Below are 27319 nucleotides of genomic sequence, written 5' to 3'. Positions count from 1 at the left end.
CCCAACTTTAACATAAAGATCAGTCAAGAAATAGGCTAGAAAATAAGCAATCAACAACAACAAAGAAGAATCTGATCATAAAAAGCTACTATGATGTCAGGAAAGACAGACATAAACTCAGAAGAAGACATCAACGTGAAAATAGCTACAAATCTAGAGGAAAAATGCCAATTGGACTTAAACTCAACAAGAATTCCTAGAAGTGTTAAAGAAAGAGATGCATAATAAAGAAAAATTGGGGAGAGAAATGAGAGTGATGCAGGAAAATTATGAAAAAAGGATTAACAACTTGGTAAAAGAAATGCAGGACAGGTAGGTGGCACAAAGGATAGAGGGCTGGGCTTATAATCAGGAAGACTCACATTCCTAAGTTCAAATTTGGCCTTAGACATTTACCAGTTGTGTGACTCCAGGCAAGTCATTTAACTTTTTTTGCCTCAGTTTCCTCATCTATAAAGTGAGAAGAGGAAAATGCCAAATCTTTGAAAAAAAATCCAAATTGAGTCACAAAGAGTGAGACATGACTGAAATAACTAGACAACAAAAAGGATATGTCCCAGATAAACTAATCATGGATCAATGAGAATTGATAATACTTGGTCAACCTGCCATCTGCGGGAGGGGGTAGGGGAAAGGAGGGGAAAAATTGGAACAAAACGTTTTGCAATTGTCAATGCTGAAAAATTACCCATGTATATATTTTGTAAATAAAAAGCTATAATAAAAAAATAATAAAGACTAAGAACTGAAAAAAAAGAGAATTGATAATACTTAGAATTGAGACCAAGATAGGCTTTCCCTTCCTGACACTTGCTCTTGTTGTTGTTAAATGCCCAAAGTCACACAGATAGTAAGTAGCTATCAGTCAGATTTGAACTTAGGTGTTCCTCACTCAAGAACTGGTATTCTAACCACTGCCCACCTACCTGCCCCTTCCTTCTTGATATTTAAAAGTATTAGCTGCTTATTTACAGGGCAGCATAGTGTGTATAGGGAGGAGGGAAAGATATGTGTTGGATTTGGGAAAAGAGGATATTCATTCAAATATCAACTAGACCACTAACTCTGTGAGCTAATGCTATATGTAACATAACTTACTTGGGTCTCACTTTCCTCTGAAAAATGAGAGGCTTAGACTATGTTAGCACTATGGTCTCTTTCAGCTTTAAAAGAAAGATCTCGTGATCCAGTGGTTCCAGGCTGCTACACAATACTTCACAAAGGGCATGGCTCTACATGGTTCTAACCCAGACCTTAACTGGCTTATTTTCATAGCAACAGTACCAACCAACCACTAAAGTTACCACCACCAGACAATAGTTAAGCAATAACTAAACAAAAACATTTTCCAAATCATTGAATTCTATTCTTTATGCAAAGTAGGAGGTGGATTTTAGGAATTAATGGGCTGATTTGATCACTGTCGAAGGTCAAATAGATCACTCAGTTCCAGAATAAGATTTTAGCAGAAACACTTTATCTGGTTTGACTACTTTCTATATTTAACTTTGATGGGGGTGGGAAGGAATAAAAATCAACTATTTTAATAATAGAAAAGTGGACTAGTGTTTCTACTATATAGCTGTTCCACAGATGAAAAATGATAAAACAATTATACACTAAGCAGAGATCATAACCTTATTTAACACCGGGCTGACAGATTTTAGTATGACATGTAAGATAACTGAGTAATGATTACATATCTACTGAAATAGAGACAGAAAAGGTACATTTCATGGTATCTGTCAGGTTCTCAACCAAGGACTGAATTACTTTGCAACAAGTACGGAGATCTGTCTACTACCCATGTCTTGTTACTGCCTGTCAAATCAATAGGGAAAATAGGTTTTGATAAAAGCCCTCTATTCATTTTATCAGGGGGAAGGATCCAAATGTGAAATTCTTATTCTTAAGCAGAAAGGCAGATATGTATTCTTATCATGTCAAAATTACTAATATGTATGTAAATATATAAAATTTGTGGAAGTTTTATAGTAGAAACGTCAGTCAAGAACTTTTAATTATTAAAAGAGGGTTTTTCCTTCCTTCCCCAAGTAAAATGTAGAAACATAGATAAATCCAGATACCATTATAGCTATTTATCAGTCTATATATGTATTTATATATCTATAGCTATACAAATATATTTACACTTCTCTACATATATTTACACATACCACATACATCCTCTAAAAAAGCCCAGCTTTACTTAAGGTAATAGCCACTCAAACTTCCTTCAAAATATGAAATAAAATAAAATAAAAATAAATTTAAAATTAAAAAAAATATGAAGTGCTTATTTTCTATTTTCACAAATAGACCTGTCACTTTCCTTAGCTTTCTTTCCTATAATTCCATAGATTTCTAAATTCTGATGTATAACAATCATATTTAGAATTAAATTTAAAGTAGACATTAAAATTTTAAATGAAACAAACTATATCTAAATCTACTGAACCCAAGACATATCCCAACATTCAGATTTTACTTTTATAAGTTATACAAACACACTTTACATTCTTAAATAATGTATAGCTACAATATTAATTTGTAAGCTTCCTCACATAATGAAACAACTTACACAGAAATATGAATTTATTAATATAACAATTCCAGATTGTGGTTTTCTCTATACCTTCATCCCTTCCCCTAATGTTCCCATTCAGTTTCCACAGACTGACATACCAGTCCTTAAGCTTTGGCTATGAAATCTGTTTGACTTGAATGAGACAATATTGGTTATTAAGGCTTGTTTTTGTAATGTATCCTCAGATCTGATGCCATCCCCTCCATCCCCAAGGTGCAGTGGGAGAATCATGACTACAATGGACCTTCAGGCTCTAGTTTAAAAATCTTCCATTCCAAGTTAAAAGCTGATTTTGGAAAATCTTTTAAAATCCCAGGGTTTTCTGATGACTGAAATTTGGCTTCATGAGTGGAATAAACTCTACTCAGCATCCCATCCAACCCCAAATGTGGAGGCTGGCAATTTTGTAAATTGTCTTTGTCCTGTTTGTCCTGCTGTCAAGCCACATGGGTGTGGTCCTCGGAACTCTGCTGTAAAATCCAGCGGACAATCACTTTTCTGAATGTTGTCATCTCTCATTACCAGTTTGGATGCAAAGGAACTCCATCTCTTTTGCCATCACCTTTTCAGCCTATTGCAAATCAAATACTGCAAATCCTTCACATTTAGCTTTGTCCACTGTTAACTGTATTTTTACAGCTTCCTGCTGGGAAAGGGTCTGCCCAGTATCCTGGAAATCTGAGAATCCATCCTCTATTTTAATTCCCTTGGAGGATAATTCATCTCTTCCTCCACATTCAAGGCTCCTGTCTTGAATCTGCTCTTCCATCCCAGACTTGGTTGTTTTATAAATGTGTTTGTAAGTGAGCTTTTGAGAAATCTGCCAAGAAAGGGTATCTCTCTTTTCTTGTCAAAAGGACATTGTCTTTTGCTCAGAGCCGAGAGGCTGCTTCATTAACAGTCAGCTCATGAAGTGTAAGATGTTTGCCATCTTTTCCTTTTTGAGTTGAATCTCCCCTATATCATTGCACTATATCTCCGAATCTCCTCCTCCTTGGGCAGAGTCGTCATCATTCAGCTCAAAACCACGGCCAATCATTTTAGAGAATTTCTTGTCGGTTTGGGGGAGTGGGGAGCTGTTCATTTCACACCCTTAAGCACAGACAAAGCAGTGGCTGCATCTCGAATCGCTGTTTCCTCTTGGTGAGCCTGGGGAGCCAAAGTCTGCTGGACAGAGGCTGTGCTCACTTCCCTAGCGTGCCAAAGTCTGGGATGGCGTGGCAGGCTTTCTGGAGCCCCTCCACAGCATCCCGCTTACCTGGGTCCCAAGCTCTGCACATATTTTGAATCTTTAAATGGGTTCCCTTTTGTAAGCACTATAGGATATTCCCCATCCATACAGGAGAAGTCTCTGAAAATTCATAAATTAGGGTGCCGACAGGCAAGGAAGTCAGAGGCTGTTTTATCAGGTTAGGGTTTGGATCGCAGCCCCTCAAAGCCTTCTCTAACCTTCTGAGGTGAAGGGGCTTGCTAGCAATGCGCACCAGGGGCTGTGCTTTCCCAGAACTCTTCTCTGGCTTTGTAGAGCTATTAGATATCATCACCATTTTGTTGGATGAAGGCATCAAATAAGAAAGAAGGTTTTGCAATTTTTGGTGCAACAGCAACTCCCCCAGGATCCTAGGGAGATCCGATGCCGTTCCTGAGAAGCACAACTGGGCAAGAGGATGCAGCTGTCTCTTTCCTCTCTGCCCAGCTTGCCCCAGTTCCGAAGTTAGGATCAATCGCCTTCCCCCCAGCTCTCTCCAGGCAGTGACATTGGTGAAGACTCCTGCTCTCCGGTCGTGGAGTAGGGTGAAAAGATGGGAGTCTTTTCTCTTCTTTTTAACCTCTCCCAAATATCTCCTCTTTTTCCTCCTTCTCCAATCCTCCTCCCTGGGCTCAGGGAGTGATCTCTGTTGTGCCCCGGACGTGGAGACTCCTCATCTCTCCACAAGCACCCGAACTGCTAGCTCCAGGCTGATTGTGGGGAAGAGTGGAGCCTGGGCTGGGATCACAGAGGCGGCAACAGCAACAGCAGCAGAACCAACTGCGGCTCCCTCTCTGCCTGTCAGCTTCCCCCCCCCCCACTTCCACTCCCCTCCTCCCTATCCTGATGCCCTCTTTCCCCATAGTCTCCTCCTCTCCACATTTCACCTGACGGGTCCACAGGAGACATGGGACAGAGAAGATCCTCTTGTCCAGCGAATGCTTCGTTCAAGTTGGTTACCCACTGGCACTAAGGTTACCATCACCAGACAACAACTCATTTAATAATGAAATTGCCTGGGAAATATAGGTCTGCCATTATTTCTGTTGTACCATCGGCAGCAATGGGAATTGGGTCATATATTCAGTATTTGTCAGAGGACAGACTTAAACCAATATCCATGTCTCTGAAGCCAGCCCTCTGTTATTGACTTCCTTATTTTTTTTTTATTTAAAGCTTTGAATACTTTTAAATTTCAAAGAAAAGAAAAGGAATATGGATGCACCAAAAATGGTTGATTAATTGCTGCTGCTACTTCTGGATTCCAGTTGTGCAAAAACATTCATTAAATAAGGATACTCTTCCTCTTTCCTTCTTCTTAGCCTTCTTTGCTGAGAAGAATTAGTTATGCCAGGATGTGGAGACAGAAAGAACAAGGAGAGATCAAAAGTAAACACTTTCACCCAAATCACAATAGGCAATTTTAGAGGTATAGTACCAAGCAGCAGGTAATAATCTTAAAGATAATTGGCTTGGAGTCTAGAAGATATGAGTTTAAATTCTACCTGTGATATAACAGCCAGGTCCTTTAACCTATTTCAGACTCAGTTTCCTCAATTGCAAAATGAAGAAATTAAACTAGATAGTCTTCAAAATTTTAAAATTCTATGGATTCTACATAACTTGAAGCATGTGAAAGCTTGGACTCAGATCCCATCTATGTTACTAGATATGAGATTATTATTGTTGTTATTCAGTCATTGTCTGTTTGGTTTGACCCCATTTGGGGTTTTCTTGGCAAAGATGGTCATTTGTCATTTCCTTCTCCAGCTCATTTTACAAATGAATAAACTAAGGCAAAACCAATTAAATGACTTGCCGAGGATGATAGAAGTAGTGTCTGAAGGTGGATTTGAATTTAGGAAGATGAATCTTCTGAACTTCAGGTTCAACCCTTCACCCATTGTAGCACTGAACTATCCAAGTCACTAAATTTTTCTGGGAATACTTTCTCAGGGAAATGAGAAATTAAAAAAAATGATTTTTTTGGGGGGGGTTCACATGGCACAGGCTTAGAGAAGCCAGGATCCACAATGAGGCATCAGAGCAAGCTGTCCCAGGAGGAAGCTCTAATTAATTTACCAATGGCAAAACACCTACTTATTCCTATTACTATATTGCATATAACTTAGCAAAGGGTTACATACTACTTACTGACCAAAATTTGTCTATTTCTTAGTCCTACCAGTGAGAAGATAACAATGTGGTCCAGTGGAAGGAGTCCTGGATTGAAAATCAAAAATACAAATTAAAATTCTGGCTTATCCATTTACTGTGAAGCTATGGAAAAATTATTTAACATCTCTGAGCCTCAATTTCCTCATCTGTAAAATGAGAATACTAGATCACTTGGATTCTATTTTCTTTTCACGATCTGTTTGTTTTTTTAAGTCTACTACTGCTAACTCTTCATGCTTTTTTTTTAAGAATGACTTTAATGTTTTCCAACTTTGGAAAACATAACAAAACTCTAATGTAGCTGTCCTAAGAATAGTCAAAAGGATCTTAAAACTTCAAAATTTTCATACTTTATGATGTCCCTCCTTAGTTATTTTAAGAGATAGTCTCTAAAATGGGTCAATGAAAGAATACTTCTTCCAGGCTACCAAGATAATATCATTGATATTGTGGTCCATATGGCTGTGAGTCCTTGTAATATCATTGAATCTGCTGTTCCATCCCAGAGATCTGAGGAAGGGGAACAGAGTAGGAAAATATTCTCAGAGTGCATTATGCATTAATGAAAGGATAAAATCCTCATCAATACGCATAATCTCAGGGGACCCAAAAAGCAATGGAAAACAAAGTAGAGCTATTCTGTTGGCCTCGTGGGAATCATGATTCTCAGCTAATGGAGTCATTCATTGATATCCCTAGCAGGATTTCCTGATTCTGAATTAGTATATGCTTTTGTTCAAAGCTCAAGATAGCAATTATTTGGCTCATAATACTCCCCCCCCCCATATCTTCCTGATTTTAGGAGTGAGCAATACCAGTCATAATATAGAATATTAAAGATCACAGTGTTACAAGGGACTTTGGAGTGTAAAACACTAGAGTAGAAAGAATCATTATGGCAAAGACCTTAGATGAAGCTAGATGGCTAGAGTGGATGGAGTTTTATAGTTGTGGAGCCAGGAATATCTGAATTCCAATCCGGCCTTAAACACTTAACTGTGAGATCTTGGACAACTTACTTAAACTGTCTCAGTCTCCATTTCCTCATGGGGGAAGAGGAGAGGGAACATAGGGAGAAGGTACTAATAGAATCTTCTTTCCAAAATTGTTTTGAGGATCAAATTAGATAATATCCATCAAAGTTATACACATCTTAATAATTATGACTAACATCAAAAACAGAACAGAAAATATTTATTTGGGAAGACACAGAACATAGAATTTAATTGCCAGATAGAACCAAACTGACAATGACTGAATAACAACAATAATAATCTCATATCTAGTAACATAGATGGGATCTGAGTCCAAGCTTTCCCATGCTTCAAGTTATGTAGAATCCATAGAATTTTAAAATTTTGGAGACTATCTAGTTTAATTTCTTCATTTGGCAATTAAGGAAACTGAGTCTGAATAGGATATAATTGCACTATAGGATGATAGGATGTCAGATTTCAAAGTGGTCAAAATGCACAGACTAAAGGATGCTATATTTAAAAGGAATATTAGAACCTCTCATTTGATGCCCAAAGAGGGCAGTGTTGCAGTGTCACTACAGGCAGATCACTTAATATTTCTGATTCTCAGTTTTTACTAAAGCTCCCCTTCTTTAGCTAAACATAAATCTCCAAAGTCATGAGAATTTTAAAAAGTCAAAAGCCTGAAGCAAAATTCTCCCTCATTAGGCAAAATGGCATTAATAAAACTCATTTATTCTGTTCTCAGTCTGGTTCTGGAATGGTGAGATCCAAAGTGATTATATTTCTATTAAAAATGAGTTTTCTTTTCTATTTCAGAAATATGAAGCAATGGAATTAGGATGTATTTAAAGGCATAATTCATGCACTAAATTTCTTCTCCCACATATTAAAAAGAAAAGATCCCAGGCTTGATGATTAATAAATGCTGATCAATTGATCATATTTCTTTAGTCAGTTACAGTGTACTTTTATCATATCAAAGGGATGTGGGCCAATCATGGTCAAATATTTTAAAGTTAACTTTATTGAGGCAGAGAAGTAAAAAGACCTTTTTAAAGTTACATAACAGTTAAGTAATAAACAATTAGGCAATAAATTAAATATCTTGGGACCAGAAATAAAGATAAAAATGCAACAGCTCTGGCCTTAAAGGAGCTGACATTTTAAGAGATAATATGATATGTGAGCAGATCTGTAATATAATTTTATGCAAAGTCATTTCTTTTTTTTTAATAGCCTTTTATTTACAGGTTATATGTATGGGTAACTTTACAGCATTGACAATTGCCAAACCTCTTGTTCCAATTTGTTCCTTTTTGCCTCCCCATCCCCCAGATGGCAGGGTGACCAGTAGATGTTAAATATATTAAAATATAAATTAGATACACAATAATTATACATGAGCAAACCATTATTTTGCTGTACAAAAAGAATCAGACTCTGAAATTTTGTACAATTAGCCTGTAAAGGAAATAAAAAATGCAGGTGGGCAAAAATATAGGGATTGGGAATTCAATGTAATGGTTTTTAGTCATCTCCCAGAGTTCTTTCGCTGGGCGTAACTGGTTCAGTTCATTACTGCTCCACTGGAAATGATTTGGTTGATCTCATTGCTGAGGATGGCCAAGTCCATCAGAATTGGTCATCATATAGTATTGTTGTTGAAGTATATAATGATCTCTTGGCCCTTATGCAAAGTCATTTCAAAAAGAGAGAAAAGTGGAGTGATCTGAAAAGTTTTTACATAGAATGGACAACCTGAGGGGGAGGAGAGGGAATAATCATGTGTACAACACTCACTATGTATCAGAAACTGTGCTAATTTAAAAATATTATTTCATTTGATTCTTACAACAACCTAACAAGATAAGTACTATTATTATCCCATTTTACAATTGAGGAAATAGAGAAAAACAAAGGTTATATGTTATACAGTAGTTGAGACTAGAGATAAATTCTTGATTTTATTCATTGTGACTATAACTGAGCTATACTTCGAAGGCAGTCAGGGACGGTAAGAGGTTGAAGTGAGAAGAGAAATGTTCCTAGGTATGGGAGACTAATTGAGTAAAGCACTGAGTCAGGAGTTAGACTGTTAAGGAAGGAATAGAAACTATGCCAACTTGGCTAGAACAAGGAATAGAGGAAACTCACCCAAAATAAATTTGGAAAGATAGGAGTATCTAGATTGTGGAGAGTTTTGAATACCAGGCTGATTTTGAATCTTATTCTAGAGGAAATCAGGAGTCTCTTGAATAGAGGAATGACACCTGAAAGAAAAAACCCTACAAATATTGTCTTCCTTTCGGTTTTTCCTTTAGTACTTCTATAGATATAGAGAAGGGGAAACGAGACTTCTGTGACAGTGGCCATTGTCCAGGGATTCTCAGACCAATCTGAGCTACAAGTGAATCTCTTTTTAATATTTCTAGAAATCTATCTAATGACTCTGAAACCATGACCTGGTAGCTGGGTTTAATCATTTGCATTAAGACTCCCATTTTCAGAGGAACATTATGAAAGGCAAATGGACAACTTTGATTATATTAAATTAAAAATTTTTTGCACAAATAAAACCAACAGAAACAAATTTTGAACTACAAAGCTGGGAAAATATCTTTACAGCCAGTATTTCTGATAAAGGTCTCATTTCTAAAATATAGAAAGAACTGTGTCAAATTTATAATATATATTATTCATCAATTGATAAAAAAGTCAAACAACATGAACAATTTTCAGGTGATGAAATTAGTCGTTTATAGCTATACAAAATGCTCTAAATCACTATTGATTAGATAAATGCAAATTAAAATAACTCTGAGGTCCCACCTCACACCTCTCAGATTGGTTAAGATGAAAGGAAAGGATAACGATAAATATTGGAGGGGATATGGGAAAACTGGGACACTAATACATCATTGGTGGAGCTGTGAAATGATCCAATCAATCTGGAGAGCAATCTGGAACTATGTCCAAAGGGCTATAAAACTGTGTACTCTCCCAGCAGTGCCATTACTGGGTCTGTATCCCAAGGAAATCATAAAGGAAGGAAAAGGACCTATATGTGCAAAAATATTTGTAGCAGCTCTTTTTTTTGGTAGCAAAGAACTGGAAAAGGAGTGGATGCTCATCAGTTGGGGAATGGATATGAAGATAATGAATATATTGTTCTATAAAAATGATGAACAAGCTGATTATAGAAAGGCCTGGAAATATTTACATGAACTGATGCTGACTGAAACAAGCAGAACCAAGAATACATTGTACACAATAACAAGAAGAATGTGTGATGATCAACTATGAAAGATTTGGTTCTTCTCAGTAGTTCAGCAACTCAATGTCATCTGCAACCAGAGAAAGAACTAAAGAGACTAAATGTAAATCAACAATGCTATGTTCACTTTTTTCTGTTTTTGTTCCTCCCCCATGGCTTCTCCCATTTGCTATGATTTTTCTTTCCCAACATAATTCATAAAACAATGTATATTATAAATAAATAACCTAAGTTTAAAAAAAAAAGACTTCCATCTTCACTCTCCAATATGCTGTTTCCTTGGTTTCTTGACCTTCACAGATATCTGCTATTACCTCAAGAATGTTCTCTGACTTCTTCCACAAGGAGAATATTTCCTTCCTGACGTGTGCTACTAAGTATTTCTTTAGGGCATTCATGGGACTGGTACAGTGCCATCTCTTGGCAATTATGACTTATGATCATCTGTAGTCCATGGAGATACTCCACTATCATGGATTTCTAAGTCTGAGGGAAAATGGTGGTTGGGACTCACATGGTTGGATTTTTTTTTAACAGACTTATTCAAACAAACAATATCCAACTCTATTTTAGTGGAACAAACATAGCTAATCATTGTCTGTGATGTGCCACATATCATAGCCTTATCCTGCTTCAATTCCTTCATTAATGAAATAAAGAATGATATATTTATAATTTGCATTGTGTTGTTCTCATTCTTCATTATCATTGTGTCCTATGATACATAGCAGTTATAATTCTGAAAATGACCTCCCCCAAAGGAAAACTCAAAGCCTTCAAAATCTTTTGCTTCCTATTTGACAGTTGTGATATTCTTCTATGACACTACTTTGTTGTGGACTTCCTTTCCATCTCTGATCACTTTCCAAAATTGGGCAAAATTGTCTTCTATGTCATCCTTACCCCTGTATTGAAACCCCTGATCTACAATTTCATGAACAAGAAGATCAAAGATGCCCTGAAGAGGTGGATAAAAAGAGACATTTCCCCTTAATAATAATATTTAGCTTTATCTTTATTACTTTGAATTGATTCTGATCACCTTAGTAACCATTGGGGGAAGTGAAAGCCACTGATATCATTGGCATTGATGAAACTGATTAGGCTGAAACTCTGTTCGTTAAAACAGGTGAGCTATATACTTATAAAATTGGTTTTAGAATGTTTCCTGGGTCACTAAAAGGTTAAATGACTTGCCCATGACCAAGTAGTATTAACCCAGATTATCTAGGCTAGTCTTCTATTTACTAAATTAAACTTGTTTAGAATAATTCTAATAATAATAATCTATGCAATTATTCCCAAAATTACCAGTGGCAAATTTTGTGTGAGGAGTGAATTAAAATATATAAAGAGGTCTTTTTTTTCAAAAAGTAATTTTTATTAATATCTTGTTTTTACATTGCTTAATTTCCCCCTCCCCATATTTCTTCCTTTCCCTTCCCAGAGATCTGGCTCTTATAAAAGTTAATTTCACTTTTTTTTTACTGAAAAATTAATTTGGCCCATCATTTAATGACAGGATAAAGTAGGAAAGCCGGAGCTGAATTGATTTCTTCAAGATATAAAAAAGAAACAGAGACACCCACTAATCCAGTGAGTAGATCTTCTCTAGAAAATATGTAGACAGTATCCTACAGCATTTAATGAGATCACACATGTCTATTGGGGGTAATTCATATTTCTGGAGCACTATATATTTTTCAAAATGTTTTTCTTATAGTCAACCAGAGACATTGTAACTATAACCATTAATATTTCTATTTGACAGATGAGAAAGGATGGAAGAAAACAGGCATTTATTAAGTACTTCCTATGTGGCAGGTACTGAGTTAAGAGTTGAACCAGAGAAAGAATTAAAGAGACTGAATGTAAATCAACAATGCTATGTTCACTTTTTTCTGTTTTTTCCCCCCTATTATACTCTAATAGGGGAAAATATCACAAGAAAAGGAAGGTAAAAGTGGAGGAGGAAAGGTATCTGGGGAGGTGACATGGTTGTGAAAGTCAGAAATAGGGCCTGGAAAAGAATGAAAACAAGCCAACTTAGATTTAGCCAGAAAATGGAGATTCCAAGGAAAGGTCCAATGTGAGGAAGTCCCAAGCACTCAAGGAAGATCGAGGGTGAGCCAGGACTAGAGAAGGCATGGATTTGAAGTCCAAAAAGTTAGAGATAAGACCAGGAGGAATATAGAGGAGATGAGGAAATGAGAGTTCACAATGAAAGGTTTTATCCATATCAACACAATTAATAAATGTCAAAGGGAGGATTTGATAAATCTTGCAGCCAAGTCTCCCACCGCAAGTTGGGAATTCAAAATGGGAATGATAATATTTGTTTTATTATGATACCTATCTCATAGGGTTATTGTGATGCTCAAATGAGATAATATAGTCTTATGGTTCTCTGGTTACTCCCAAACTTCTTATGCCTATATGGGGTGCAGTCTTTTCTAATTAATGCTCACAAATCTGCAATCTTCCTGAATTTCTTCACGCAAAAAGTGAATTAAAAAAATATCATCATCAATCACACAGGGTTAGAGAAAAATGAATAATTCACTTAAGAGAAAATCAGGAAAACACATTCATAACACATATTTCTAACTCTTATGTTGTAAACTAAAGTACCTCCCAATTCTTCTGGGCTAGAAAATTGTGCATCTAGCCCAATCCTGGCCCTGCAATGAAGCTAGAAGTCCAGAACTCTGTCTATAGAACCTGCAAGCAAGCATTGGGATGACAAATTTCTATCAATGTGTCCAATCAATCATCATGCATTTATGCCTACTACTGACCTATTATGTTTTATTCACTGTGCTAGAATCTGGAGAAATAAAAGCCAAAAAATGAATTAGTCATCCCCAAGGAACTTATAGAAGGGGGAACAACTTGCACACACACAGACCCACACAACACACAAAAATATATAATACAAGGTCATTTGAAATCCAACCTCATCATTTTATAAATATGGAAACTAATGCTTGAAGAGGCTAAATTAATTTGGAAGATGTGTATAAGTTAGCCTAAAACTGGTATATCTCTTACATGGGGCTCATATAATATAACTCCTTAGGATCAAAGCACTTAAGAGACCATTCCCCTAATTAAGACTAAGGCAGTTTAAGTGATTTAACTAGCAAGCAGCAAATTCAGGATTCAAAACAAGGTCTATTAATTCCACATGCAATGAACTTAATACCATACCCCAATGTATGCCTTGTTCCTTCAGAAACAAAAAGAAGGCTTATGTTAACTGGTGTCCTAGGAAAGGGTAGCCAAATCAAAGCAGGCCTTGAAACTGGTGGGGTAAGGAGGCACAGCAGTTTCTGGGAAATGGGTGTGTAGGCCAAATGGAAAACAGAATGGGAGAGTATGTGGAAAGGATTGTCAGATTAAGGCAAGACTGTCCAAGTGATTTGTTTTCATTGTAGCTAATTTGCATATTAGAATTCGTTCATATTGGAATAAAGACTACACTTTGTTGTCTGAGTGTGCTGAGCTAGGGTGAAAAAGGTGAGAGTAAAGAAGTCCTTCTAAAGAAGGAAAGAGAGATAGAGGGAGGGGAATGCAATTTTTGATAAATATTTTCCCTGATTTTCCCTGATAATCAGAGCTGTAACTAGAGCAGGATAACCAAGTGCTTGTCCCAGGATACCAAAATTTTAAAAAAAGGAAAAATAAATAAATAATGATTTTAAAAGATGATGCAATTTTACATTTTGTTACATTTATATATAAAAGACTTTCCCCCTGAGCCCAAAGGACTATCAAATTACACATAGCCTTTGATCCAGCAGCATCTCTACTGGGCTTGTATCCTAAAAAGATCATCAAGGAGGGAAAGGGATCCACATTTGTGAAAATGTTTGTGGCAGCCCTTTTTGTAGTAGCAAGAAACTGGAAACTGAGTGGATGCCCATCAATTGGAGAATGGCTGAATAAGCCATGGTATATGAATGTTACAGAGTATTATTGTTCTATGAGAAATGATCAGCAGGATGATTTCAGAGAGAAATGGAGAGACTGACATGAACTGATGCTAAATGAAGTGAGCAGAACCAGGAGATCATTATACACGGCAACAGCAAGATTATAAGATGATCAATTCTGATTGCTCTTTTTGAACAATGAGATGATTCAGGCCAGTTCCAATGATCTTGTGATGAAGAAAGCCATCGACATCCAGAGAGAGGAGTATGGGAACTGAATGTGGATCACAACACATGTTGCTGTCTGCTTGAATTTTGCTTTCCTTATTTTTTTTCTTTTTAATCTGATTTTTCTTGTATAGCATGATAATTGTAAAAATATGTACAGAAAATTTCACATTTGGTATATATTACATTACTTGCCATCTCTGGGAGGGGATGGAGAGGAGGAAAGGAAAAATGTATTCCAATGTGAGGGAATTCCAGGATGCAAAAGGTTTTGCAAGGGTGAATGTTGGAAATTACCCATACATATATTTTGAAAATAAAAAGCTTTAATAAAAAATAAATAAAAGACTATCCCTCCCCTAATAGCACAGAAACCACCAAATTTAGCACTTACTTACAAGAATAGTTAATCAAAACAGGGACCTCCCTGATGTCATACATTGTTAATAACACCCATATATAAGCTATTATCTTCACTAATGCCTTCTTTACAAATTAATTACTTCTTCCATTATTTGATTTTTAAATTAATTAATTAATTTAATAAATTAATAAATAATAATTTAATAAATTAAATTAATTAAGAAAAAGCATTTGTTAAGTGCTGAAAAAAAGAGAAAAATAAGAGTCTTTGAACACCAAGTACTCAAAATTTAATTGGGAAAAATGACACAGCTGAACTTCAGGGTAGATGAGAAAATACAAAAACAAAAACAAACAAACAAAAAAACCCCCAAAAAACAGTTCCAAAAGTTTGTCAGTAAAGCAAATAATAAGGGACGGGCATCCTTAGGGTACACTAACAGGTTGATGACAGTGCCTAGGGGTATGGAAGGCACTGTGGTAGTGCAGCTGGTAAGACTTGTGTGACAATAATTTTGATACACATACCCAATTTAATCAGCATTTATTCAGTTAGTTGTGACTTGATGAATCAGTGATTGAAGCAAGTGATTAAATTTGAATTAGTTATATCAGTTAAAACTGTTAGGATAAGATCCACGATTAATTAATCTACTACATATTAGCAGCAATGTTCATGTGTTGATTATGCTGTTTAAATGATTTATATATTGACCAATGTTAAAGATAAGAGATCTGCTGAATTGCACTTTGTCCTCTTACCCCAATTCACTCCCATTCCACTGATGTCCCTGTTGGTTGCCACGTTCCAGAAAACCACAACTTTCTGTTTTTCATGCACCACATGGCTGTAACAAACATTGGAAAGTCCCAAGAATTTGGTTACCAATGTACTGACTAAACAGTAGAAAAGTCCCAGACTTCCATTTCCTGGTCACTCACTAATTAAAAAAGAGAGTCTTTCATTATGATCTCTTATTGCCTAGTCACTGACTAAGCAAGCAGGTGACTGCAGTACATGATTATTGACAAAATATGGAATTCCATTTCTTTCCTTTGACCAGTCATGCAGCTTTTACTCTTTTGGAATTGACCAATAAAATGAATTGTACTACTCCATTCTATTTTTAGATTATGCCTGGTGCTTGGGCAGAAAGTTTCTTGACTACAGAAAAGAGTCTGGGATACAATTTCTTGGGAATGACCAGATTCCCTAATAAAATGAAACTGCTCATAGCTCTCATACCCCAATGGCCTTTTGATGCAGACTTTTGGAGTCATACCTCATTCACCTCCATCTTACCATTGTAGTTAGGAATTCCCAGATTGCCTAAACAGTATGAGAAGTCAATTTTTATTCCTTATTTTAGGGTTAGGTATGGGAACAAGAGAAGTCTGAATTCTCATCACTGAGAATCAGGGAATATGTCTAAGGGGCTGAATGGAGCATTTCCTTCTTGCAAGGATAAATAAATAATAACATCCAATATACTCCCGTGTTTCTGTTTCTGCTCCTCCCCAGTTTTCCTGACAAATTAGCCATGGAACAGAGCCAAATTGCTTTGCTCTGATCCTCCAAAGACAATGATAGATTAGTAAACTCTTGACCTACCTCCAAAACCTACCATACCCAACTAAAATGGACTCTTTTCCATATTTCTTATACTTCATGAATTATATTTGTACTGGCAGGAAATTATTTGTATTTAAAGCTCACTAGCTAACAGAAGAATGCAGTCATTCAAACTCTCATTGCTATAGTTGATTAAAACCATACATTTTTCTATCTAAACTTGACCCAAATTACATGTAAACTAAGGTATTTTTTACCATAACATGAGTTTCCATAAAGTCTCTCATCTCTGCAAATAAGAAAAGGAGCTTCATTTTCTCATTTAAGGGTGGGGAAGAGTCTTGGTCACGATACTCTCAAAGATTTCAATTTTGTTTTGTTTTTATCTTTTCTCCTATTTTTTGTTGCCCAAATGTATATTTTTGTCCTAATTCTATTTATTTAATTTCACATTATTTAACTCATCCTTTCATACGTCTCTGAATTGTTTAGAATCATCATTTTCTTCAGCACAGTAATATATTCCTTCACTATAACTTGTTTAGCTATTCCATAATTGATGGAAATTTCGTTTAAATTCTTGGTTTTGCTAATACATAATTATATAGAGAAGGTCCTGATTATTCATTTTATATCTTCTCTTTATCATTACTTTACTTTCTTGATTTCTATCCTGAGTTCATTTTCCTCTCTCATCTTTTTAATTGGGTTTTAAATGTTGCCCAATTTTGTTAGTCTTTTTAACAGGCCCATTTTAGTTTTGTTTATACTTTCTATAATGTTTAAATATGTTATCCATTTCTTTTCTAATTTTCTTCACTTAAATTTTGGGCTCACTTATTTCTAATGTTTGGTTTATTTTCTATTTTTTAAATTATATATTCAGTTCATAAATATCCTTTTTCCATTTTGATATTTGTTCTGAGAATACAGTTTTTTCTTCCAAGGACTAATTTATCTCTAGTCCAGAGATTGTGGTATTTTATTTCATTGCTATCATTGTCTTCTATATAATTATTAATGTTATTAATGATGAGATTAATTCTCCATTTAGGTCTGTATCTTTTTCTTTTTCCTCATTATTAATTACTATTTTATGATTTATAAAGGATGTTTAATGTTTCTGCTTTCTTACATTTATTTTATATTTATACATTTATAATATCTATGATGTTGAATGTGATCTATTTTGTAGTTGCACCCTAGAATGCTAAAATGTATATATTATTTATTGTTCCCTTACATAAAACACCATAACTCTTGCAGCTCAACAGCTCTGTTAGTTTTCCTTTTTGATTACTTTTCTCCTAAATTTGTCTAGATCTGAGAGAGCAAAATTGATATAATGACTGATAATTCTTTTTTGGCACTTCAGTAAATTTCTCCTTTATACATACAAATACTATATTATTTGATAGATATTTGCTTTAATGTTGCTGTCAATTCACTATTTGTGGTTCCTTTAAACTTAATTTAGTCTTCATTTATCTCTCTTGATAGTATTGATTTTTATTTTTGTTTTATCTAATATCATGAATGCAACTCCTCCTTTTTTCTGGATTCATCTCATATATATATACCAATTTATTCTCTTGGAGTAAATTTCTCTCCTGTCTACAATTTTAAATTATATGTGTCTTTATTCTTAAGATGGATTTCTTATATACAACAGATGATTGGCTTTTGTTTTCTTAGCCATTTTCATTCTTCTTCATTTTATCAGAAGGTTTACGCCATTTTTACTTAAAGTTGTAAGATTTTAGCTTTTGCTCCTTTAGATTTGTTTTATCTCACAAGCTCAAATGTTTGACCTAATTAATTCCTAATCTCTTCTTTTATGAGTTTTGTCCTAGCTCTCTGAGATTTCTTATTGTCTCATGATCTCTGGCAGTCCACAGCAAAAGTGCCAAACATGAAACTTAAGGTTTGGAGCATGATTCAAAGCAGATTAAATTAGAAAACATTTAATCTATTAAGTAAAATACAATAAAACATAAATAATATTAATTTTCTAAGTCAAAAGACATCCTATAATGATAGCTGTGTGTGATTTGGTGACCTCATTTCTATTTGAGTTTGACACCTCTGACCACAGAATTCTGTTTTTCACTAAATATTATTGGTTCATTGTCCTTCATATTATATTATTCAGAGGACTGGTTTATCTGAGTTTCAAGTTCATTTGAAAAGATTCAGTCTCTCATTGGTTAACAATTAATGAGAGAATGAATACTACAATCAGAGTTGATTACCACCCTCTGGGCAACACTCATCTTCCAGGGAGTGTGCAAATCATGAGCCAGTTTCCAAGATTATCTTTGGTCTAAGTCAGAGATAGCCAAATGGTTATATTTTTAGTAATAAACATGCTGCCACTGTTAATAAAATGATTAAATTACCCACAATTTATGTCTCCTCAAATTTTTAAACAGAACACAGGGATGATGTGAGAATGACAAAGTTAACAGATCTGGGTAACTGCAGAAATGACATCACCCTCAACAAAAATAGAAAATTTGAAAGAGGGCAGATCCAGGTGTGAAGACAATTTCTGTTTAAGGTTGCTATGTGATACAAAGAAGAAGATAGCTAGTGAGCAATCAATGGTAAATGACAGAGGTTCAGTAAAAAGATGAAGGGAGGAGAGCTAGAGATAAAGGGACAGAGATATAGGTAGAAATATACATATAGGTGATATAAATAGATATAGATATAAATATGTTTGCCATTCATCTATTTAGGATGATATGTGACCCCATAGGAGCTGTGGAAATGGAAACAGTGAGGGTAAATTTAGCTAGGTGGCATAGTGAATAAAACATTGGACCCTAGATTCAGAAAGAACCGAGTTCGAATTTGACCTCTGATACTTACTGGTTCTATGCCTATGGACAAGTAATTTAATTTTCATATACCTCAATTTCCTCAATTGCAAAATTAAAACAGTTATAGCACCTACCTGACAAGATTGCTATGAGAATCAAATGAAATATTTGTAAAGGATTTAGAAAAAAGTATTAACACATTTGAAGTGTTTAATAAATACTTATTTGTTTCCTCTTCCCCCCAACTCTCCTCCCCAATTGTAAAGCCCATGTTAGCACCTTGGATATTTTAGAATCAGCTGAAGTCAGGATCCACAAAAGTCCTTGATCTTTATTCTTTGTGGAGGTGAACCGAATAGCCATAGGAAGTGAGAGCAATTGTGACAGGAGTGCCAGGAGTGACTCTGGTTTTCTCACTCCACCCACCAACTCTTCCACCCAATCTCCTATACAACAAATCAACCCTACAACATAGTGGGAAGGGCCAGTCTTTCTCCAAGCATATACTGATAGAGTATTGTCTAATTGGTAATTGGCTTTAAGTGCTCTGACCTCAGTGCATCTGCTCAGAGTTTTCAGCCCATTACACCCAATGCTATTTTAATTTTTCTGAGAGTTTGAGAGTGTTGAGTGAAGAATTTTTTTTGTAAGAAAATGAGAAGGTATATAGAAGAAAATTAGGAATAAAGAACATAGAAACACCAAAAAGCAGGCAAACATCTATAGAGATAGAGACAGATGCACATAGATACACAACAATCACAGAATAATTATAAGTTGATGAAGCAAGCTCCTTGTTGGTTCAAAAGAGAATGGAATTTACAAAATGTTGGGAATTTTGGCAAGAACAAGGGCCATCCTTTATTAAAGCAGAGAGGAAAGGAGTGGAATGCAAGGGAAGATCTAGAAGAAATTTGAGATATGTAGAAAATGGGAAGAGGAATTCAGTCGATCACTTCTAGTTTTCTAATAGCACAACTAATGGAAGGAGAGGGAGATGATAGAGGCTTAAAGAGGCAAGCATTGGAATTGTTGATAAGGACAGAGAAATAACCAAGGAAAAATAACATTATACCAAATAAAATGTTTGTATTGGGTCTAGTAAGCCCTGGGGATGATTTCCTCACAATATCTTCTAGAGCTTGGTAGAATCAGTGAAAAGATAAGTGGTGGACATATCTAGGACTACTAATTAACAGGCTGTGGCTCATGGTCAGACAAGGGGATATGGGAACCCAAAGTTTCTAGGCTGAAGGACAGTATACAGTTGAGCTGGTCAATAAGCAATTTAAGACTGTGAAGAGAGGAAAGGAGTCCAAGTAAGTGTTGATGGGTTGGAAAAACAGAGGAAAAATGAAGAACATGGATGGATTCATGATAAGATGCAAGCTACCTACCTGTAGGTCCATTCATTTTTGTTTTTGTATCTCTATTATATAGCTCAGTGCCTGGCACATAATAGTCATTTAAGTGTATGTTATTTGATAGCTGGAGGAATGGGAGATTTTATTGAGAACAAAATAGGTCAAGAATGGGGAAGAGAGAGAGAGAGAAAACCAGGATGTTTGGAGCACGGGGAAACTAGAGAATTCGAAATTATCAAGGTAGAATAGTTATAGATAATAGTAAGATTTAAGCTGTTACCATCCCTTGGGTGATTAAGGTAGAGTTGCATTTTGTATTATATGGATTTTGGAAGATAATAGAAGATGATGGAAGGAAGCTCTTCATGCCTTGAAGAATCTGAAAATGGTAGAAGGATGTTCAGACAAAAGGTCTTAGGTCCTAGAAAGTTAACTTAACTTGCACATAGGACCAGCTTTGATAATATAAGATGGTAGGTGATGATTTGCTTCCATACATGAAACATGTACTTGACTCTGTACCAGTTCTATGGCCTGAGGCCCTGGCCCTTTTATAATTCAGTCTTCTCTCTGAAGCCCTAGTCAGGTCAGCAATTATGCTTTGCCTGAGATCTTCCCCCTTCCTTTTCCCACCCCCCACCCCCTTTGCCGCCTTAGTGTATGGTCTGAGAAGCCAAGTGGAGCAGTACTAAGTCATAATCTTTTCTGTTCTTGGGGTGGTGTCTCTGGAACATTACCTCTCATCTTGCATATTGATTATTTGTTTTTTTTTGCTGAGGCAAAGGGGTTAAGTGATTTGCTCCTGTGTGACTTGTCACACAGCTAGGAAGTATTGTGTGTCTGAAGTCAGATTTGAACTGAAGTCCTCTTGACTTCAGGGTGGTGCTCTATCCACTGTGCCACCTAGCTGTCCCCCATTATTTGCTTTTCAAAAAAATTAATGTGCATATTTTTAAAAAGAGGAGGAAAACTTAATGGACTCTAAGCTCAATGTAAGTCTACAGAGTGATATGGCAGCCAAAAAAGGGAGAATGTGCTCTTGAGAGGTCGTAAAAAAGTTATAATGTCCAGAATGAGGAAGTACTAGTCCTGTGGTACTCTGTCCTTGTGAGGTCACATGTGAGGTACGTGTTCATATGGGCAGCACAGTTAAGAAGGAGTTAGACAAGTTGATGTGCATCCACAAGAGGAAGATGAGAATGGTGAAAGACTAGAAACATGCAATATGAGAACTCTTTGAAGAATCAAGCACATTTATCCTGAAGAAGAAAATGGGAAGAGGGGGTAAAGTTAAGGGAAGAGGAATTATAAGTGCCATTAAGTATATAGCATTTAATGCTCTTGGATAGGGCGAGCAAATATAATAAAGATGACAATATTACCTAAACTAATCTATTTATTTAGCGCTATACCAATCAGACTCCCAAAAACTATTTTAATGACCTAGAAAAAATAACAACAAAGTTCATATGGAAAAACAAAAGGTCAAGAATTTCAAGGGAATTAATGAAAAAAAAAAATCAAATGATGGTGGCTTAGCTGTACCAGATCTAAAATTATATTATAGAGCAGCAGTTACCAAAACTATTTGGTATTGGCTAAGGAATAGATTAGTTGATCAGTGAAATAGATTAGGTTCAAGGGATAAAACAGTCAACAAATATAGCAACCTAGTCTTGACAAACCCAAAGATCCCAGCTTTTGGGATAAGAACTTACTGTTTGATAAAAATTGCTGGGAAAATTGGAAACTAATATGGCAGAAACTAGGCATTGATCCATACTTAACGCCGTACGCCAAGATAAGGTCAAAATGGGTTCATGACCTAGCATAAAGAATGAAATTATTAATAAATTAGAGGAACATAGGATAGTTTACCTCTCAGACCTGTGGAAGGGGAAGGTCTTTATGACCAAAGCAGAACTAGAGATCATTACTGATCACAAAATAGAAAATTTCGATTATACCAAACTGAAAAGTTTTTGTACAAACAAAACTAATGCAGACAAGATTAGAGGAAGCAATAAACTGGGAAAATATTTTACAGTCAAAGGTTCTGATAAAGGCCTCATTTCCAAAATATATAGAGAATTAACTCTAATTTATAAAAATCAAGCTCATTCTCCAATTGAAAATGGTCAAAGGATATGAACAGACAATTCTCAGATGAAGAAATTGAAACTATTTCTAGTCATATGAAAAGATGCTCCAAGTCATTATTAATCAGAGAAATGCAAATTAAGACAACTCTAAGATACTATCACACACCTGTCAGATTGGCTAAGATGACAGGGAAAAATAATGATGATTGTTGAGGGATGCGGGAAAACTGGGACATTGATGCATTGTTGGTAGAGTTGTGAACGAATCCAACCATTTTGAAGAGTAGTTTGAACTATGCTCAAAAAGTTATCAAACTGTGCATACCCTTTGATCCAGCAGTGTTACTACTGGGATTATATCCCAAAGAGATTATAAAGAAGGGAAAGGGACCTGTATGTGCACGAATGTTTGTGGCAGCCCTTTTGTAGTGGCTAAAACTGGAAACTGAGTGGATGTCCATCAGTTGAGAATGGTTGAATAAATTGTGGTATATGAAAATTATGGAATATTACTGTTCTGTAAGAAATGACCAACAGGATAATTTCAGAAAGGCCGGAGAGACTTACATGAACTGATACTGAGTGAAATGAGCAGGACCAGGAGATCATTATATACTTCAACAACAATACTATATGATGACCAGTTCTGATGGATCAGGCCATCCTCAGAACGAGATCAACCAAATCATTTCTAATGGAGCAGTAATGAACTGAACTAGCTATGCCCAGAAAAAGAACTCTGGGAGATGACTAAAAACCATTACATTGAATTCCCAATCCCTATATTTATGCACACCTGCATTTTTGATTTCCTTCACAAGCTAATTGTACAATATTTCAGTCTGATTCTTTTTCTACAGCAAAATAACATTTTGGTCGGGTATACTTATTGTGTATCTAATTTATATTTTAATATATTTAACATCTACTGGTCATCCTGCCATCTAGGGAGGGGAGGGGGGTAAGAGGTGAAAAATTGGAACAAGAGGTTTGGCAATTGTTAATGCTGTAAAGTTACCCATGTACATATCCTGTAAATAAAAGGCTATTAAATAAAAAAAAAGTATATAGCATTTAAAATAATTTTAAAATTAATAATTTAAAATAAATTAAATAAATAAATTTAAGACAAACAAGTAAATAAATAAATAAATAAATTTTTGAAGAGACTTCAAAAAAATTGGCATGAAAATAATTAGATGTGCTCTACTTGGCCCCAAAGTAAAGAAGGAGGAAAAACAGAGGGTGGCCATAAGAAATAGATTTTGGCTAGATGTTAGACAAACTTCCTTTCAAGTGGAGCTGTCCAAATGCTTCAGGAAGTAGAGAATTTCTCTTCACTAAAGATCTTCTGATAGGGGCTGAATTGACCCCTTGTTGGCACTGTTGTGGAGGGATTTTTGCTCAGGTACGGATCAGATTAAATGTCTTTGGAAATACCTTTCAAGGCTGAAATGACATAATGCCATGACCTCAGAAGAATTACAAGTTACAGATGACTCAGAAGGCTGCAAAAAGAAGCTTAGTGAGTATAAATGGCTTCTAACATCTTATCAACAATGGCCTAGACATAAATGACAGTGTCAATGCTCTCACCTTTCTCAAATTATTTTCATATATATCTGCAAAAATACTATATCCTTCCCAGGATAATATAAAATCCTTAAAGGCAGGACTAATTTTCATTTATTCTCTGTGACCTTGAGCCACATGTAGTGTTGATACAAATATGTTCTTAATAAATTAGTGCTAGATTAATTAATTAATTCATGGCCAAAAAAAGGAGGTGGTCTGACCACAGAGATGGAGAGAAGCATACTATGACAGACAACATAAGTTACATTGGAAGAATGAAATTTCAAAAGGCAATATATATATATATATATATATATATATATATATATATATATATATATATATATATATGCTTTTTTTAAAGATGAAAGTTCATATGCTGGGTGAAAGCTCCATGAAGGATTTATGGAAAGAAGCACTTTCTTCTAGAAAGATATTGAATAAAGGCATGCTTGTTTGACTAAGAAACTGGCTAAAAATGAGCATAGACACATAACAGTGAGCCATAAACTTAAAGCACATGTTTCATCTCTAGCTTTGGGTTTGTGGGTAACTAATGTCTCTATGGTCATTTTTCAACCTTGTGTTATATATAGATATACCCAACTCCCTAACACACACACACACACACACACACACACACACAGAAAGAGAGAGAGACAGACAGACAGACAGACACAAAGATACAGAGAGAGAGAGAGAGAGAGAGAGAGAGACAGAGACAGAGACAGAGAGATTTGTAGTCTTCATACATTAGCAAGAAAATATTGTTTTTATAATGGACCATTGTTGTTCTTCTTGGATTTTAGCTTTGGAAGGATTTCCTGCTCATGTGTGATTTCTTTAATTTCCATAGATTTAGAGATGGAAGAGAAGTTAAAGTTAAAAGAAGTTAAAGACCATCAAATTCAATCTCATCCACAGGACTTGTCTCATCACCCCTTTCCTGGGGTCCAGAGAAGTCCAGTCTCTTACCCAGAATTACCAAATTAACATGTATCTGAGGTAAGATCTCACATTTTCTTGCTTCCAAGTCCAGCCCTTTTCCCAGTATACCACATTGCCTCTGCTTTATATCCTTATTATGACTTTTCTGCTGTTATAAACATTGCTGTCCATGTGGCCTTTGTTTGTCATTAGTCTTGGCTATTTCTTGATCCTTTCAATGTTCCCTTTCCTTTTCCTCATTCTAATTTATCAGAAACATTTAAATGTTCTGCAACACTGATCTCATGAAGCAATTTCTAGTTCATTGTCTTGGAGGGCAAAGAGCTCTCAGAATATAGAATACCCTATATATTCATTAATAAATAATAATAATAATAAATGTTATAAATAAATAATAATAAATAAAAAATCAAATAAAGGCAATTCTAATTACACAGTAGTCTTCCCTACCAGTGAAGCAAGTGGAATGAGGGAGATTCAGGGAAGGAAAGAGTTTAATTGATGCCATCTGTAAGTTCCATGAAGTCAGGGACTATGTCTTAAACTTTGTATTTCCTCTGACTTTAGTAGAGTACTCTTTGGACAATAGACATTTAATAATTGTTTCCTAAATTTCTTTTTTTTTTTTTTTTTTTTTTTTTTGCTAAAGCAATTGGGATTAAGTGACTTGCCCAGGATCACAGTTAGGAAGTATTAAGTGTCTAAGACCAGATTTGAACTCAGATCCTCCTGACTTCAGGGCTGGTGCTTATTTCTTAAATTTAATAACCTGTGGATGGTTTTGCCCACTACTCGTCATCTTCTGCATGGCATTTTCAGTTCACAGCTCAAATGCTAACCCTGACTGGTTCAAAAGTAGATAGGGTGATGAGAAATTCCCCATTTCCTCTCAATTATTTTCTTCATGGCATTTTTAATCTCCTTGTTTCGAAGACTATATATCATAGGATTCACCATAGGGATCACCAGTGCATAGAAGACCGACACCATCTTATCCCTACTCGGGGAGTAGCTGGAGCTGGGACGCATGTACATGAAAAGGCCAGAACCATAGAACAATGTCACTGCAGTCAGGTGAGATGCACAGGTGCTAAAGGCCTTAGACCTACCTTTGGTGGAGCTGATCTTCAGCACAGCAGCAGCAATATAAACATAAGAGATGAGGATCACAAGGACAGACATTATCCCGACAACGACCCCCACAAGAAAGATCACGATCTGACTTGCGGAGGTGTCAGAGCAAACTAAAGCTAGAACGGGAGGAAGGTCACAGAAGAAATGATTGATGATATTCGGTCCACAGAACTGATGATTGTAGATAGAGTAGGTTTCAATCAGAGAGCTAAAAAACCCACTCATAAATGCGCCTGCCACCATTTTGATACAGAGTGTGGGGGACATGATGGCCGTGTAGAGCAATGGATTACACACAGCAGCATAGCGGTCGTAAGCCATGGCAGCCAGGAGAAAGCACTCAGTCAGCCCCATGGCACAAAAGACAAAATATTGAACAGCACAACCCAGGAAGGAAATGGTTTTCTGATCTGCAATGGTACAGGCCAGCATCTTGGGAGTGGTAGAGGAGCTGTAGCAGATGTCCAGAAAGGATAGGTTGCTGAGGAAGAAATACATAGGTGTCTGGAGGTGGGAGTCCATCCGGATCAGGGTGATGAGCCCCAGATTCCAGGTCAGAGTCAGGAGGTAGATCCCCAGAAATAGCACAAAGAGGATCATTTGTATTTGGGGATGATCAGAAAAGCCCAGGAAGATAAATACAGTCACAGTGGTGGTATTTCTGTTCCCAGCCATTGCCCTGATCCCTGAAATTATAGAGACACAAAGAGCTATTCCTGGGAAGTTCTTTGTATTTCTCCTGATTTAGCCTTTTTTGAGAAGACATATGAATCTAAGGGGCAAATCTAATCCTGCCCTCTCTGTGAGGGTCATGTAATCAATCAACCAACAAACATTTATAAACCACTTACAATATGATTGACATTTATTAAACACTTACTATTTTCCAGGAACTGTGATAAGAACTGGGGAACACAAGTAAGGAAAAGAAAGACAATTCTTGCCCTTCAGGAACTTAAACTTTAAAAGAAAGCTGAAAAGGAATGAAAACATAAAAATATACA

At 35.9% G+C, this 27319-nt stretch overlaps 1 protein-coding gene and 1 pseudogene across 1 annotated transcript; both read right to left on the bottom strand.

Moving 5' to 3' along the window:
* Positions 1-2262: 2262 nt before the first annotated feature.
* LOC100928586 lies at positions 2263-18104 on the bottom strand (annotated as a pseudogene).
* Positions 18105-26030: 7926 nt separating this feature from the next.
* LOC100928327 (olfactory receptor 5A2) lies at positions 26031-26990 on the bottom strand. The gene has a single exon (XM_003774605.1). The coding sequence runs from the start codon at positions 26988-26990 to the stop codon at positions 26031-26033; it is 960 nt and encodes a 319-aa protein (XP_003774653.1).
* Between the last annotated feature and the right edge of the window lie 329 nt (positions 26991-27319).

The sequence above is a fragment of the Sarcophilus harrisii genome, chromosome 6 (assembly GCF_902635505.1).
Source record: "Sarcophilus harrisii chromosome 6, mSarHar1.11, whole genome shotgun sequence".
NCBI classification, from domain to species: domain Eukaryota; kingdom Metazoa; phylum Chordata; class Mammalia; order Dasyuromorphia; family Dasyuridae; genus Sarcophilus; species Sarcophilus harrisii.
This window is presented reverse-complemented; position numbering and strand designations above follow the sequence as displayed.